Here is a 13,403-nt window from a genome sequence, read left to right as displayed (position 1 = left end):
GTTGATGTATGGCAGAAACCAATACAATTATTGTAAAGCAATTATCCTCCTACTAAAAAGAAATTTTAAAAACTACTTTTAATTTCAAAAGAAAAAACAAATTGGGTTCTGCCTTCTTCAAGTTGCATGACTTCGAGGAAGACACTCCGCCACATGAGCTATTCGTGAGGTTTAACTAAGGTAATACATGAGAGGCCTTCCCAGACGGCACTAGTGGTAAAGAACCTGCTGAAAGCCTTGAGTGCCATGCACACTGTGTAGTGATAAATGAGAGGTATTACTGTTTTTTCCTTTTTCAGAGTCATGACATTTAAAGCCATCTCTCAGCTGTTTATCCTGGGATGTTCTTGGGGTCTTGGTTTTTTCTTGGTTGAAGAAGTTGGGAAGACCACTGGATCGATCATCGCCTACATGTTCACCATCATCAATGTCCTACAGGGGACTTTGCTTTTTGTGGTACACTGTCTTCTTAATCGCCAGGTAAGGCAAATCATTTTGTGTCTCACCAGCTTAATCTGAAAGTCTTGTTGAATTGTTGTTCATATCCTCGCCCTTCTCTGACCTTGTGAAAGTCGCTTAGTCATGACTGACTCTTCACAACCCCATGGACGGTAGTCCATGGGATTCTCCAGGCCAGAATACTGGAGCAGGTAGCCATTCCCTTCTCCAGGGGATCTTCCCAACCCAGGGATCAAACTCAGGTCTCCCACATTGCAGGCAGATTCTTTACCATCTGAGCCACCAGGGAAGCCCTGGAGTGGGTAGCCGTTCCCTTCTCCAGGAGATCTTCTCTCTGACCTTGTATATTTATAATTTTGGAGTTGCCTTGATTCTAGGAAGAGGGTTTAGGTACTTCTTGGGTAAGTGCTCTGAGTCTTCATCCATTCATCATTCCAATCTGGACCTGCCATATGGAAAAAAAAAAAAAAGATTGTTAGTCTAGTTATTAATAACTTCTTTTTAAGTAAACTTTTTATTTTGGAATAATTTTAGAAGTAAAAGAAAGTTGCATGCATTTGTCTGCTGGTGACTGCCATAAAAAATACCACAGACAGAGTGATCTTGTCAATAGAAATTTATCTTCTCCCAACTTGGGAGACCAGATGCCTAATATCAGGATGCCAGTATGTTTGGGTTCTGAAGAGGACTCTCTTCTTGGTAGATGGTTACTTTCTGAAAGTGTCTTCACATGGGAGTAAGAATGAGAGTTTTCAGGTCTCTTCTTATAAGGATGTTGTTAATCCTATTGAACAGGGACTCGGTGCTTATGACCTCATGCATGCTAAGTTGGTTCAGTCGTATCCGACTCTCCGCGACCTCATGGTCTGTAGCCCACCAGGCTCCTCTGTCCATTGGATTCTCCAGGCAAAAATATTGGAGTGGGTTGCCATGCCCCCCTCCAGGGGATCTTCCTGACCCAGGGTCTGAACCTGTGTCTCCTGCATTGGCAGGCAGGTTCTATACCGCTAGCACCACCTGGGAGCTTATGACCGCATTTAACCTTAACCACTTCCGTCAAGGTCATACCTCCAGATACAATCACATTGGGAAAGTTAGGGCTTTCATACATGAATTTTCAGGGGACACACTTTAATTCATAATTCAATTCAATTTAATTCATAGTCTGGATAAGGGAGATTCTGCTGTAGTAACAGTTAGCTCATCCCCCTCTGATTTCAGTGGCTTAAATGGCAAAGGCTCATTTCTTGCCTATGCTACATAGCTGCGGTTTGATATGTATCGTCTTCACTCTGTGATGGAGGCTGAAGGGGCAGCCCTTATTTATTAGTAGAACATTGGTGTGTTCATGGCAAAGGGAAAGGAGATTATGGCAAAGCTTAGTTCAACTCTCTTTCATTGGCCAAAGCAGACCCCATGGCCATACCTGAATTTGTCAGAGAGAGGATGAATAATCCTCCTAGTCAGGTGCACTGTATGGAAAAGCGCTGGTTTATTGGCATAATTTTATATTACCACAAACCCAGAAAGACCAGCTCTAATCCTGGTATTTCCACTAATTGGGTTGCTGTGTGACTCTGGGAAGGTTGCTTACTCTCTCTGAGCCTTTGTTTTTCTCATCTGCAAATATGGCAATACCTGTCTCGCTGGATTGAGAATTAAATGAGATAACACAAAACAAATGTCTTTAGCAGTTTGTGGCACACTTGTTCTCAGTGAGGATCATTATAATTTCACTCTTTATAGTGTAAAGATTGAAAACAACTTTCCTGGCTTTTTTCCCTTTGCTGTTGAGTAGAATTACCACCAGTTAAGATGCTGGCGGTGAAAAGACCATCTTAACAGTTTACAGATTTCTCTTTCATTTTTTACTGCCTTAATGCTTGGTGCTCCTCACACACAGAAGAAGAAAAATAGAACTTAATGCGAGTTAATGTTGAGTATTAAGAATTTAGATGTCTTTTAAAAAATACGATAATGTGGTTAGAGGAAGGCAATTCATGGAATCACAGTGGGTGGTCTGTGTCAGGGCTCTGAGTAAAAATGACAAAGTTTTGCGTGCTGGCCATGTGATCTTAGGCAAGTCAATTTACTTCCAAGAGTCTCAATTTCTTCACATTTAATTGGGGGTGAGAGAAGAATCTTTCTCCTGTTGTTTCTTCTGAATGTTACATTGTATTGGTTAACGTATTAACTGATATGTTGTCTATAAAGTACATTAAACATTGCTAGTGTTCAATAAATAATGGGCTTCATCATCGTAATCATCACATCACCATTACCGTCTTTGTCATCGTCACCATCACGACCATAATCCTTTTCATCATTATTACTATCATACCATCACCACCACCACCATCATATCAACATCATCATCATTTCCACCATCACCCTCACCACCATCAACATGATCAGTATTATTATCCTATATAGAATCCTTATGGTGCCTTTCATTTAGTAAATACCTCTTTAACAACCAAGAAAATCCAATCTAAATTAAATGAATCAGCATGAACATGGCAATATTATACCAAGAATCAGTATAAGGGTGGCAGAGAATATGTCTTAGCATATATACCTTTAATTTCCTGTTTTAGGGTCTTTTCTCCCAAACCAAGCTTTGGATGTAACACAAGCCTCTATATTCCTTAGGTGCAGATGGAATTCAAGAAATGGTTTAGTGGGGTGCGGAAAGGGGTTGAAACTGAAAGCTCTGAGGTATTTCGCTCTGCTACTCAGACCAAAATGGTAAGATGGGCTCCTCTGCAATGCCGTGTACTTGTCTGAACTCAGTATCTCCTGCTACTAGGAACTTCCTGGTTGTTTGATCTGAAAAAAAGAGAGAGATTACATTAGATTCCTGCATTAAGCTGTGGAAGTTTCTGGGTTTTGAGACCAAACCCCCAAAATCTCTTTTTCCCTTTTTCTTCCTCTCCCTCTTTCTTCCTTTCTTCCCTTTTCCTATCTTTCTTCCTTCTTTCCTTTCTTTCTTCCTCTTCCGTCCATTAACAAATACCCAATGATATTTAACAGAAATATTACATGTATTCAACAACATTCTTTTAACAAAAATTAACTGAGTTCCTAGTTTGTGCCAGCCACTGTTTTAGATATTGGGGGGAAATCCTCACCTTCACAGAGTTGATATTCCAATAGGGAGTAGACAGACAGTAAATACCAAAAGTAGATTATACAGTGTGCTACAAAATGAGATATGCTATAGAAAAAATATGGAGCAAAGGACTCACAGATATAGAGGACAAACTCATGGCTAGACTTGAGAAGAGGCGCTGTAGGGGTGGGGACATGGGAGGTACGAACAATTGGGTATAAGATGGGCTCAGAGATCTATTGTACGACACAGCGAATATAGCCAATATTTTGTAATAACTTCAAATGGAAATTAACCTTTAAAAATTATATTAAAAATTTAAAAAAGAAAATAAAAAAGGGAAAAATTTAGAAAGCAATCAGGAATGCACCAGGCTGAAAGAATTTTGTTGTTCTTTAGTGGCTCTGCTGCTGCTGCTGCTAAGTCGCTTCAGTCGTGTCTGACTCTGTGCGACCCCAGAGACGGCAGCCCACCAGGCTCCCCCGTTCCTGGGATTCTCCAGGCAAGAACACTGGAGTGGGTTGCCATTTCCTTCTCCAATACATGAAAGTGAAAGTGAAGTCGCTCAGTCGTGTCCAACTCTTCGCAACCCCATGGACTGCAGCCTACCAGGCTCCTCCGTCCATGGGATTTTCCAGGAAAGAGTACTGGAGTGGGGTGCCATTGCCTTCTCCGTACTTCTACCCATTTCCCTTGTTCCTTACAGAACCGGTCTAATTGTAGAACAGTATTATACTTAAGAGACCCTCCAACTGGCCACCATTCGCCGTCCTCCAACGGATACTGTGGCCATGCAGTATCACACTGGAAGACCAGGTGTGTCTTCTTTAAGCCCTGGGGATCAAATCTATCCCAGTTTTTCAGGATAAAGTTCAAAGGAGTGAGGCTGGAATTGTTAGCTCCCATCTGTAAGAGAGAAAAAAAGCGACCAGCGCCATTTTTTCTACTGGAGGCGTCCCTCCCTGCTCTAAATGGGGGTGTAGACAGTGTCCAGCTCTTTGTGACCCAATGGACTATAGCCTGCCAGGCTCCTCCATCCATGGAATTTTTCAGGCAAGAATACTGGAGTGGGTTGCTGTATCCTCCTTCAGGGGATCTTCCCAATACAGCGATTAAACCTGCGTCTCCTACACTGCGGCTAGATTCTTTACCAGTGAACCACCAGGGAAGCTCTGGGGAAGTTTATTTTTAAATAATGTGGCCATAATGAACCTCCCTTCCCAGGTGGCACTGGTGGTAAAGAACCTGCCTGCCAATACGGGAGACATAAGAGATGCAGGTTTAATCCTTGGGTCGGGAAGATCTCCTGTAGGAGGACGTGGCAACCCACTCCAGTATTCTTGCCTAGAGAACCCCATGGATGGAGGAGCCTGGTGGGTACACTTCATAGAGCCACACAAAGTCGAATACAACTGAAGTGACTTAGCGCACAGCACAATGAACCTCCCTACGACTCTGCCACTTGAGTCCTCAGTCGTGTCCAACTATTTGTGGCCCCATGGACTGTAGCCCAGCAAGATCCTCTGTCCCTGGAATTCTCCAGGCAAGAATACTGGAGTGGGTTACCATTTCCTTCTCCAGGGGATCTTCCAGACCCAACCTGGGTCTCCCTCATTGCAGGCAGATTCTTTACTGTCTGTGCCACTAGGGAAGCCAAAAAACTTGATGAATATATCTAATTTTTAAAAAATGACCCCTGGGGGAATCCTCTGGTGGTCCAGTAATTAGGGCTCTCTGCTTTCACTGCTGAGGGTGTGGAGTCAGTCTCTGATGAGGGAATTAAGATTCCCTAATGCTAAGACCCTAATGCCGGGAAAGACTGAAAGCAGGAGGAGAAGGGAGCAGCAGAAGATGAGATGGTTATATGATATCACCGACTCAATGGACATGAGTTTGAGCAAACTCTGGGAGACAGTGAAAGACAGGGGAGCCTGGCATGCTGCAATCCATGGGATCCCGAAGAGTCAGACATGATTTAGCAACTGAACAATAGCAACAAAACAAGAAATTAAGACTCTCAAATCCAGTGAGCAATTTCCACTGGCCAGGCATTTCCCTAGGCAGAAGGAAAACAATAGTGACCAAAACAAGGACATTTATAGAGAGTAGAGATTGACCAAAACACCTTTAGGGGCAGGACAAATATCATACAATGAGACAGAGTATGAAGAAAATTAGAATATAGTGATAGGTAGTGAGGGAAAGACTATTTTGGAATGAATGATTAGAGGAAAACTGAGGAGGTGACATTTCAACTAACTATATAGAAGAGTCCAGAATAATAATCATAATCCCTTATTTTTTTTTAATGTGGATTATTTTTAAAGTCCACATTCTTGCCTGGGGAATCCCATGGATAGAGGAGGCTGACGTGCTACAATCTATGGAATCTCAAAGAGTCAGATGCAACTTAGCGACTACAAGATTTTTAGACTTTACTGAATGTGTTACAATATTGTTTGTTTTGTTTTGGTTTTTTGGCCCTGAAGCATATGGGATCTTAATTCCCCAGCCAAGGATCGAACCCATACCCTCTGCATTGAAAGGCAAAGTCTTAACCACTGGACCCCCAGGAGAGTCTCATAATCCCTATCCTTGGACAACATGTTACATTCTAAAAAGCACATAATCAGAGACTTTCCTGGTTGTCCAGTGGTTAGGATTCTGTGCTTCCACTGCAGGGGGCATGGATTAGATACCTGGTCCAGAACTAAGATCCCGCATGCTGTGTGGTGGAGCTGACAATAAATAAATAAGTAGTACATAATCAACCTAACCAAGCTTGCAACCTCCATTAATCCTCTGTAGCGTTTAAGTGATCCATCACTATTGGGTTTACATAGAGCCCAAGTGTCTGGATTCAGATCCCAGATTCTACCATCTCCAGGCTGTGTGACCTTGCACAAGCCACTTGATATCTCTGAACCTCAGTTTCTTCATCTATAAAATGGGAATGATAATATCTGTCTCATCATGAGAATTAAATGATATCTTACAGGTTAAGTGCTTCAAACGCTACCTGGCGCACAGTGTGTGTTAGTTGCTCAGTCATGTCTGACTACTTGTGACCCCATGGACTGTAGTCCACCAAGCTCCTCCGTCCATGGAATTCTCCCTGCAAGAATACCTGAGTGGTTGCCATTCTCTTCTCCAGTGAAACTTCCTGACCTGGGGGCTAAACCCAGGTTTCCTGCATTGCAGGCAGATTCTTTACCTCTGAGCCCCAAACACGTAATGTTTGTGAAGAAACTAAGTTTTTAAACCCCATCATAGATGGTGTTATGGGGTGTTGAGTAAAAACAAAAAACAAAAAACACACAACCTAAAAGTTGAAAATTATGTTTTATTTGTCAGACTTTCCGAGGACTTCAAGAAGAGCTCTGAGGGACTGTTCCAAAGAGGCAAGGGAGGAGTCAGGTTATATAAGAGTTTTTACAACAAAGATCAGGTAGTCAGAACAGCAAAAGATTACTGTTAATTAAGGGAGATTAACTTAAGGGACATCTTAAGGAATTTAGTGCTTTTCTATGTACAGGAAAATGCGAGTCTGCATGTTTGCTCTAAGTCCCTTCAGTCGTTCCCACTCTATGCGACCCTATGGACTGTAGCCCTCCAGGCAAGACTACTGGAGTGGGTTGCCATGCCCTCCTGGATCTTCCCCACCCAGGAATAGAGGATCTTCCTGACCCAGGAAGATCTTCCTGACTCAAGTCTCTTAAGTCTCCTGCTTTGCAGATGGGTTCTTTCCCACTAGCACCACCTGGGAAACCCACAAGAGCCTAGGCTCTTTGAAATAATTCCTTTGATAAGCATCTTAGCTATTTACCTCCGTATCCCATTCTTTCTCATCCTGAGTCCCCTCAGGGTGCACCTTTGTAGGTGGCTGTACCATCCTTTGTTTACTGATACATCAGGCAACATTAATGGCACCCCACTCCAGTACTCTTGCCTGGAAAATCCCTTGGACGGAGGAGCCTGGTGGGCTGCAGTCCACAGGGTCGCTAAGAGTCGGACACGACTGAGTGACTTCACTTTCACTTTTCACTTTCATGCCTTGGAGAAGGAAATGCCAACCCACTCCAGTGTTCTTGCCTGGAGAATCCCAGGGACGGGGGAGCCTGGTGGGCTGCCGCCTATGGGGTCGCACAGAGTCGGACATGACTGAAGCGACTTAGCAGCAGCAGCAGCAGCTTCTGATTTACTGAGCTTTGAACCTTAGGGCAATTCTAGCTTGTCACTTCCAAGCATGCTTAGAAGTTTTAGTTAATTTCTGAGGTGTTCATTTCCCTTCAGCTTTTTCTCCACATTGTTTCCCCCAAATAGGAGAAACTGGAGAAGTCATCGGAATTCTTTTACAAAAAAGACTCTGCGTCTATCCAGCCACCGCCTGGGCCTCACCTTATTAGTGTTTCTTGGCTCAAAACAGACAACTGAGCTGCGTGTGGACTGCGCCCCCTCGTGGTCATGTATGGATGGGACCAATGCCACTGTTGACCCTTCCTGTGAAAATGAGTCCTGATTTCCTCATCTTGGTTTCTCTCTCCATAGAAAGAAAGGGACACCTGGGAGAATTCTTAGATCCAGAATCCAGTATCGTGTGTCAGGCTTAATCAAATGGTTAAGAAATCCTTTTTAATGATGAGAGAAATAAGTGGATTTTCCTCTGCTAGACTTGCCTATGACTGACTAACATCTGGATCCAGCTTACAGATTCTCCTCTGGCTTCTCCGCTGCATTTTATGCTCCCCAAGATTTTGCATCTCTGGACACCTGCATAATTCAATAATTCTCATATGAATTAATATGAAAAGAGGGTTGCATGCTTGGCAATGCAAAAATGGGACACCACCAGTCCCACTTAGGAGTGAATTGTCTTCAGGAAGAATTTTGCAGTCAGAACGCCAGCACTTTTCCATTTTCTTTGCCTGAAGACTTTTTTGAACCTACCCTATTCTCTGATTAAATATAATTTTGTTTTCTTAGTTTCATCTCTGAAGGAAAGTTACAGGGCTCAAAATAGCCTGGAGTTAAAGTTCCCCTCCAGGTCCTCCCTACCATTCTATGCAAAACAAAGAACTCTCTCACCCCAAGAAAAAATGGATATTAAGGTTGATTATGCCCAGCTCCCAGCCGGTCCAGCCTCTGGCCAATCTCCAAAATTCCTTGCCCCAGCCGTTTAAGAGATAACTACTCTGAACAACCTTGGAGAAGAACAGGCCCCCTTAAGACAATAGCTTTCCACATACGTGCCTATATATACTTACTATTTTCTTGGGTAAATGCAGCAGCTTACTAATCTGACTGCTGCCCCTTCTTGCCTCATTAAAGGTGATCTGTTCCCGTAGAGTGCCGGTCTCGTTATTTTTCTGAACCTCGCCTTCTCTAACTCCCTTACCCTACATTTTTGGTGCCGAAACCCCAGGAGGTTGCAGTTCCTTCTCCTTCTCCATGGCCAGCTCTTCGCAGAGTGGAAGCCTGCCAAGCTCACTTTCCCGCTGGGGTTTTCAAGACCTCCTCTAGAGGACGCCCTATGCCTTCGTGAGCGGTACAAGTCCTGTGTAAGGGCTTTATTGGTTTTCCATGTAACCTGAGGAATATTGGCCTCTCTCTCTCTCTTCCTCTTTTCTCTACACTTTTCTTTTTTTTTTTTTTTTTCTTATATAAGCATTTATTGTCCAGATATACCAGTAATAAAATGGTAGCTCTTTCATTGAGGTTAACATACTCATGTTTAATTCCACGAGACCGACCAACTCCAGGACAGAGGCCTTTTGCCATTCGACCCCTTTACATGCAACACTCCACTCAAGCCGGCCCCTAAATTAAGGTAAGATCCGGACGCTGTTCTAGAGGCACCCTAGAACCCAGTCCTCTCCGGTCCCGGGGACCCCCGGCCTAGGGCCACTCTGTAGGCGATGGTGGGGGACCCTCCACCTTGACACAGAGCTCTCTTCTCGTAACTCCTATTGCGACTACGGGTGACAACTCGAGCTCCCAATAAGAGTCTCTGCTTGCCTTTCAATTATGGGGTCTGGCCAATCTGTCCCAAAAGATTCCCCTCTGGCTTGTGTTCTCAAAAATCTCAGACCACTCACTCACTGAACTCAAAGCTAACTGCTTAAAACAACTCTGTATACAGATCTGGCCTCAATACCAATTAGACAATCAACATTAGACAATCAAAATCCTGGCCTGAGATCAGGACTTTCGATTTCAATATTTTATCAGATCTCACTAACTTCCTCAAATGGAATGGCAAATGGTCAAAGGACCCCTATATTCAAGCCTTCTGAGACCTTAGAAGCCATCCTTCTCTCTGCAAAGACTGTTCATCAAATCCTCCTCTGCTCTCTCTTCCCGTCCATTACAAAAGAATCCAAATCTAAAGTCCCTAAAAGGCCCCCTAAACCCTCAGCCCCCCGATTTTGACCCAGCAGATGAGCCTCCTTCCTACCGCCCCGGAGAAAAAGCTTCCGGAGACGAGACCCCATCCTCTAGCCCTTCCTCCTCCGAAACAGAAGGCCATGACTCCAGAACCCCCAAAGAGATTTCCAGCCCCCTCCATCGGCCAGGACCCGAAGCAAACACATTTCCTCTCAGAGAGGCAGTGGGACCGGAGGGCCCTACATGGGTTCATGTGCCTTTCTCAGTTTCTGATATGAGCCAAACTGAAGAAAAATTGGGATCCTTTTCAGAAAATCCTACTAGATACATAAAAAAATTCCTCCGCCATACACAAGCATATCATTTAACCTAAAATGATCTTTATTACATCCTAAATGCCACTTTAACCCCTGATGGAAAGAAACGGATATGACAGGCAGCCTGGACTCCTGCTGATCAGCTCCATAACCAAGATAGGACCAATGTGGTGATTGATGATGCAGTCCCTTTAACTGAACCACTGTGGACATATCAAGCAGGCGATGCCAACATCTGGTACCTACATCATATGATCACTTGTTTACTAGAAGCAATGCTAAAAAGCTCTCACATTCATGTTAATAATTACAATAAGATTAGGGAAGTGACTCAAGAAAAAGATAAAAATACTGCCCTTTTTCTTTCATGGCTTACTGAGGCAGTCCAAAAATACACTAATGTAGATATTTCCACCCCTGCTGGACTTCTGTACCTGCATGTCAGTTCATAAGCCAGTCAGCCCCCTATATTCGCTGAAAACTATGCCAGTTAGAAAAGGGCCCCAAATCCCCTCAAGTGAGATCTTCTAAAATTAGCCTTTAAAGTTTTCAACAATAGGAAGGAAGAAGCAAAAAAAGAAAAAGAAAAAAAAAAAGGCCACATATGCTTTATTCACTGCAACTATCCAAGGAAAAAATTCAACCCCTTTGGCCCATCAACCTCAGCCCACCCATAAGAGACTACTCTCCAGATCCCTGCTTCAGATGTAACCAAACGGGACACTGGGCTAAGTCCTGCCCAAACCCCTGCTGCTGCTGCTGCTGCTGCTGCTGCTAAGTTGCTTCAGTCGTGTCTGACTCTGTGCAACCCCATAGATGGCAGCCCACCAGGTTCCTCTGTCCCTGGGATTCTCCAGGCAAGAACACTGGAGTGGGTTGCCATTTTCTTCACCTACCAAACCCTGCCCCACCTGCGAACAATGGGTCCACTGGAAAATAGATTGTTCCCAGACACTACCCACCAAATCTCGGGGTCCACCCCAGGCCCAACAACAATGGGCCAGGAACCAGGCTCAGGGAGGCCCTGGCACCCCAGACCATGGTTCCTCGAATTAGGTGAGAGATGATCCAATCGTGCCTGAGTTAATCCAGTGATGGAGCTCAAGCTCCAGACCCCAAGTCCACCCCATACAGATAGACTCAAAGCTTTGGGTAATTGGCATGGTGGCCAGACACAAAGTCTCATTTCTAACAGACACTGGAGTGGCCTTTTCACTTTTAACCTCCTTTAAGGGCCCTCTCCAACCTTCAAAAGTGGCCATTATATGGGTCTCAGACATCCCTTTCTATCCCAAAATAACCCCTCCTCTCCTTTATTCCTTTGGCAAAACAACACTAACACATTCTTTTATAATAGTTCCTCAATGCCCAGACACTGATGGGATGTGATCTTCTGGCTAAGCTAAAACTTCCCATTCTTAGATCCCATATCACTTCTTTGCATCCAAATGGCACCTGAACCCCTGGCCAGCCCCCACTCCCAAAACCTGCCCCCTGACCTTTCCCCAATAGATCCTCAGGTCTGGGACACCGAAGCCCCATCAGTAGCCAGACACCACTCCCCCATGCAGGTCTTTCTTAAAAATCCCTCTCAAATAATAACCCAAACTCAATATACCCTGATCACAGAATCCCAACAAGGACTTAAACCAATAATCTCCCGACTGCTCAAAACCAGCCTTTTGCAGCCTATCTGTTCTCCTCATAATACTCCTATACTAGCAGCCAAAAAGGGACCCCACTCATGGTGTCTAGTTCAAGATCTTCACAAGGTCAATGAGGCCATAATACCCGTACACTCCGTGGTCACTAACCCTACACCCTTCTCTCACGTATTCCCCCTGACACACTCTATTTCATGGTATTAGACCTCAAAGATGATTTCTTTACTATACCCTACACCACTCCTCACAGCCTCTATTTGCCTTCACCTAAACAGCTCCAGGGATGGGGGAGCCTGGTGGGCTGCCGTCTATGGGGTTGCACAGAGTCGGACACGACTGAAGCGACTTAGCAGCAGCAGCAGCAGACAGATCCAGATACATATCAATCTCAACAGTTAACTTAGACCGTTTTACAGGAGTTTAGAGATAGCCCTCATTTTTTCGGTCAAGCCCTCCAAAGAGACCTACAAACTTTAGACCTAGGTTCTACTACCTTACTCCAATATGTAGACGATTTATTGTTCCTCTCGCCATAACTGCCTAGTCCACACTGCGACAGTATTAAATGCCCTAGGCAACTGGGCAACAGAGTCTCACTCTCCAAAGCACGAATTACTTCCACCACTGCCAATCACATGGGATTACTTCTCACTCCCACATCCAAAATAATCCCAACTCAGAGATTTCGAGCCTTGACACAGACCCCCCAGGCCCCAAACCAAGAGAAAACTTCTTTCTCTATTAGGTCTGTTAAACTTCTTCCAAATATGGATCCCAAATTTTGCCCTCCACACAAAACCTCTCTACCAAGCTACTCGAAATAACTTGGATGAACACTTGTTGGCCCCCACCTCTCTCCACACCCCAATACAGACTCTTATCAAACATTTACTACAGGCCCCTTCTCTTTACTTACCTGATTACACCAAGCCTTTTTTCCTTTTTGTACATTCTTGACAAAGACATGCCTTAGAGGTTCTGTGCCAAAAAAGGGGAGACATATGGGGCCTCTAGCTTACTTATCTAAACAACTCTATCTCATCACATTTGGATGGCCACCTTGTCTCCAGGCCTTAGCTGCAACCACCCTCTTAATACCTGAAGCCCAAAAACTAACCTGAAATGCTCCTCTAAATGTATGTTCACCTCATTCCTTCAAAGATTTACTCTCTCATCAGGCTTTCCTTTCTCTGCCCCCTGCTCAACTACAAATCCTCCACCCACACCTCCTCGGCCCATCCCTTTCTTTTATGCCTTGTAAACCTCTTAATCCTGCTAGGTTACTCCCTACACCAGATCCAGAAACAGAACACCTATTTCATGACTGTATTCAGACCTTAGATATGACACTTAATCCCTTTGAACATATAACTGATCAGCCCCTTACTGACTCCAAAGTCCCATCCTGGTTCATAGATGGCACTGCCCAAAAACAAGCCCCATTTGGGGATCAATACACTATAATTC

The 13,403-nt window shown here is 44.2% G+C and overlaps 1 protein-coding gene and 1 long non-coding RNA gene across 2 annotated transcripts in view; one reads left to right on the top strand and one right to left on the bottom strand.

Annotated features, from left to right (window-relative positions):
- The window catches only part of LOC129626728 (adhesion G protein-coupled receptor E4-like), a 36,849-nt gene extending 27,941 nt beyond the window's left edge, over positions 1-8,908 (top strand). The window contains exons 15-17 of the mRNA XM_055546121.1: positions 300-480; positions 3,112-3,207; positions 7,895-8,908. Coding sequence (XP_055402096.1) covers positions 300-480; positions 3,112-3,207; positions 7,895-8,005 — 388 coding nt within the window. The 3' untranslated portion in view covers positions 8,006-8,908. The remainder of the gene's footprint in view (positions 1-299; positions 481-3,111; positions 3,208-7,894) is intronic.
- LOC129626732 (uncharacterized) lies at positions 544-13,144 on the bottom strand. Its single transcript, XR_008702163.1, has 3 exons — positions 12,853-13,144; positions 3,038-3,288; positions 544-904 (listed from the first exon to the last, which is right to left on the bottom strand). It is a non-coding gene; the product is annotated as an uncharacterized LOC129626732 (long non-coding RNA).
- Positions 13,145-13,403: the final 259 nt, after the last annotated feature.

Source organism: Bubalus kerabau, chromosome 1 (genome assembly GCF_029407905.1).
Source record: "Bubalus kerabau isolate K-KA32 ecotype Philippines breed swamp buffalo chromosome 1, PCC_UOA_SB_1v2, whole genome shotgun sequence".
Taxonomy (NCBI): Eukaryota; Metazoa; Chordata; class Mammalia; order Artiodactyla; family Bovidae; genus Bubalus; species Bubalus kerabau.
Note: the sequence above shows the minus strand (reverse complement) of the source record. Positions and strands in the feature narration are given on the sequence as shown.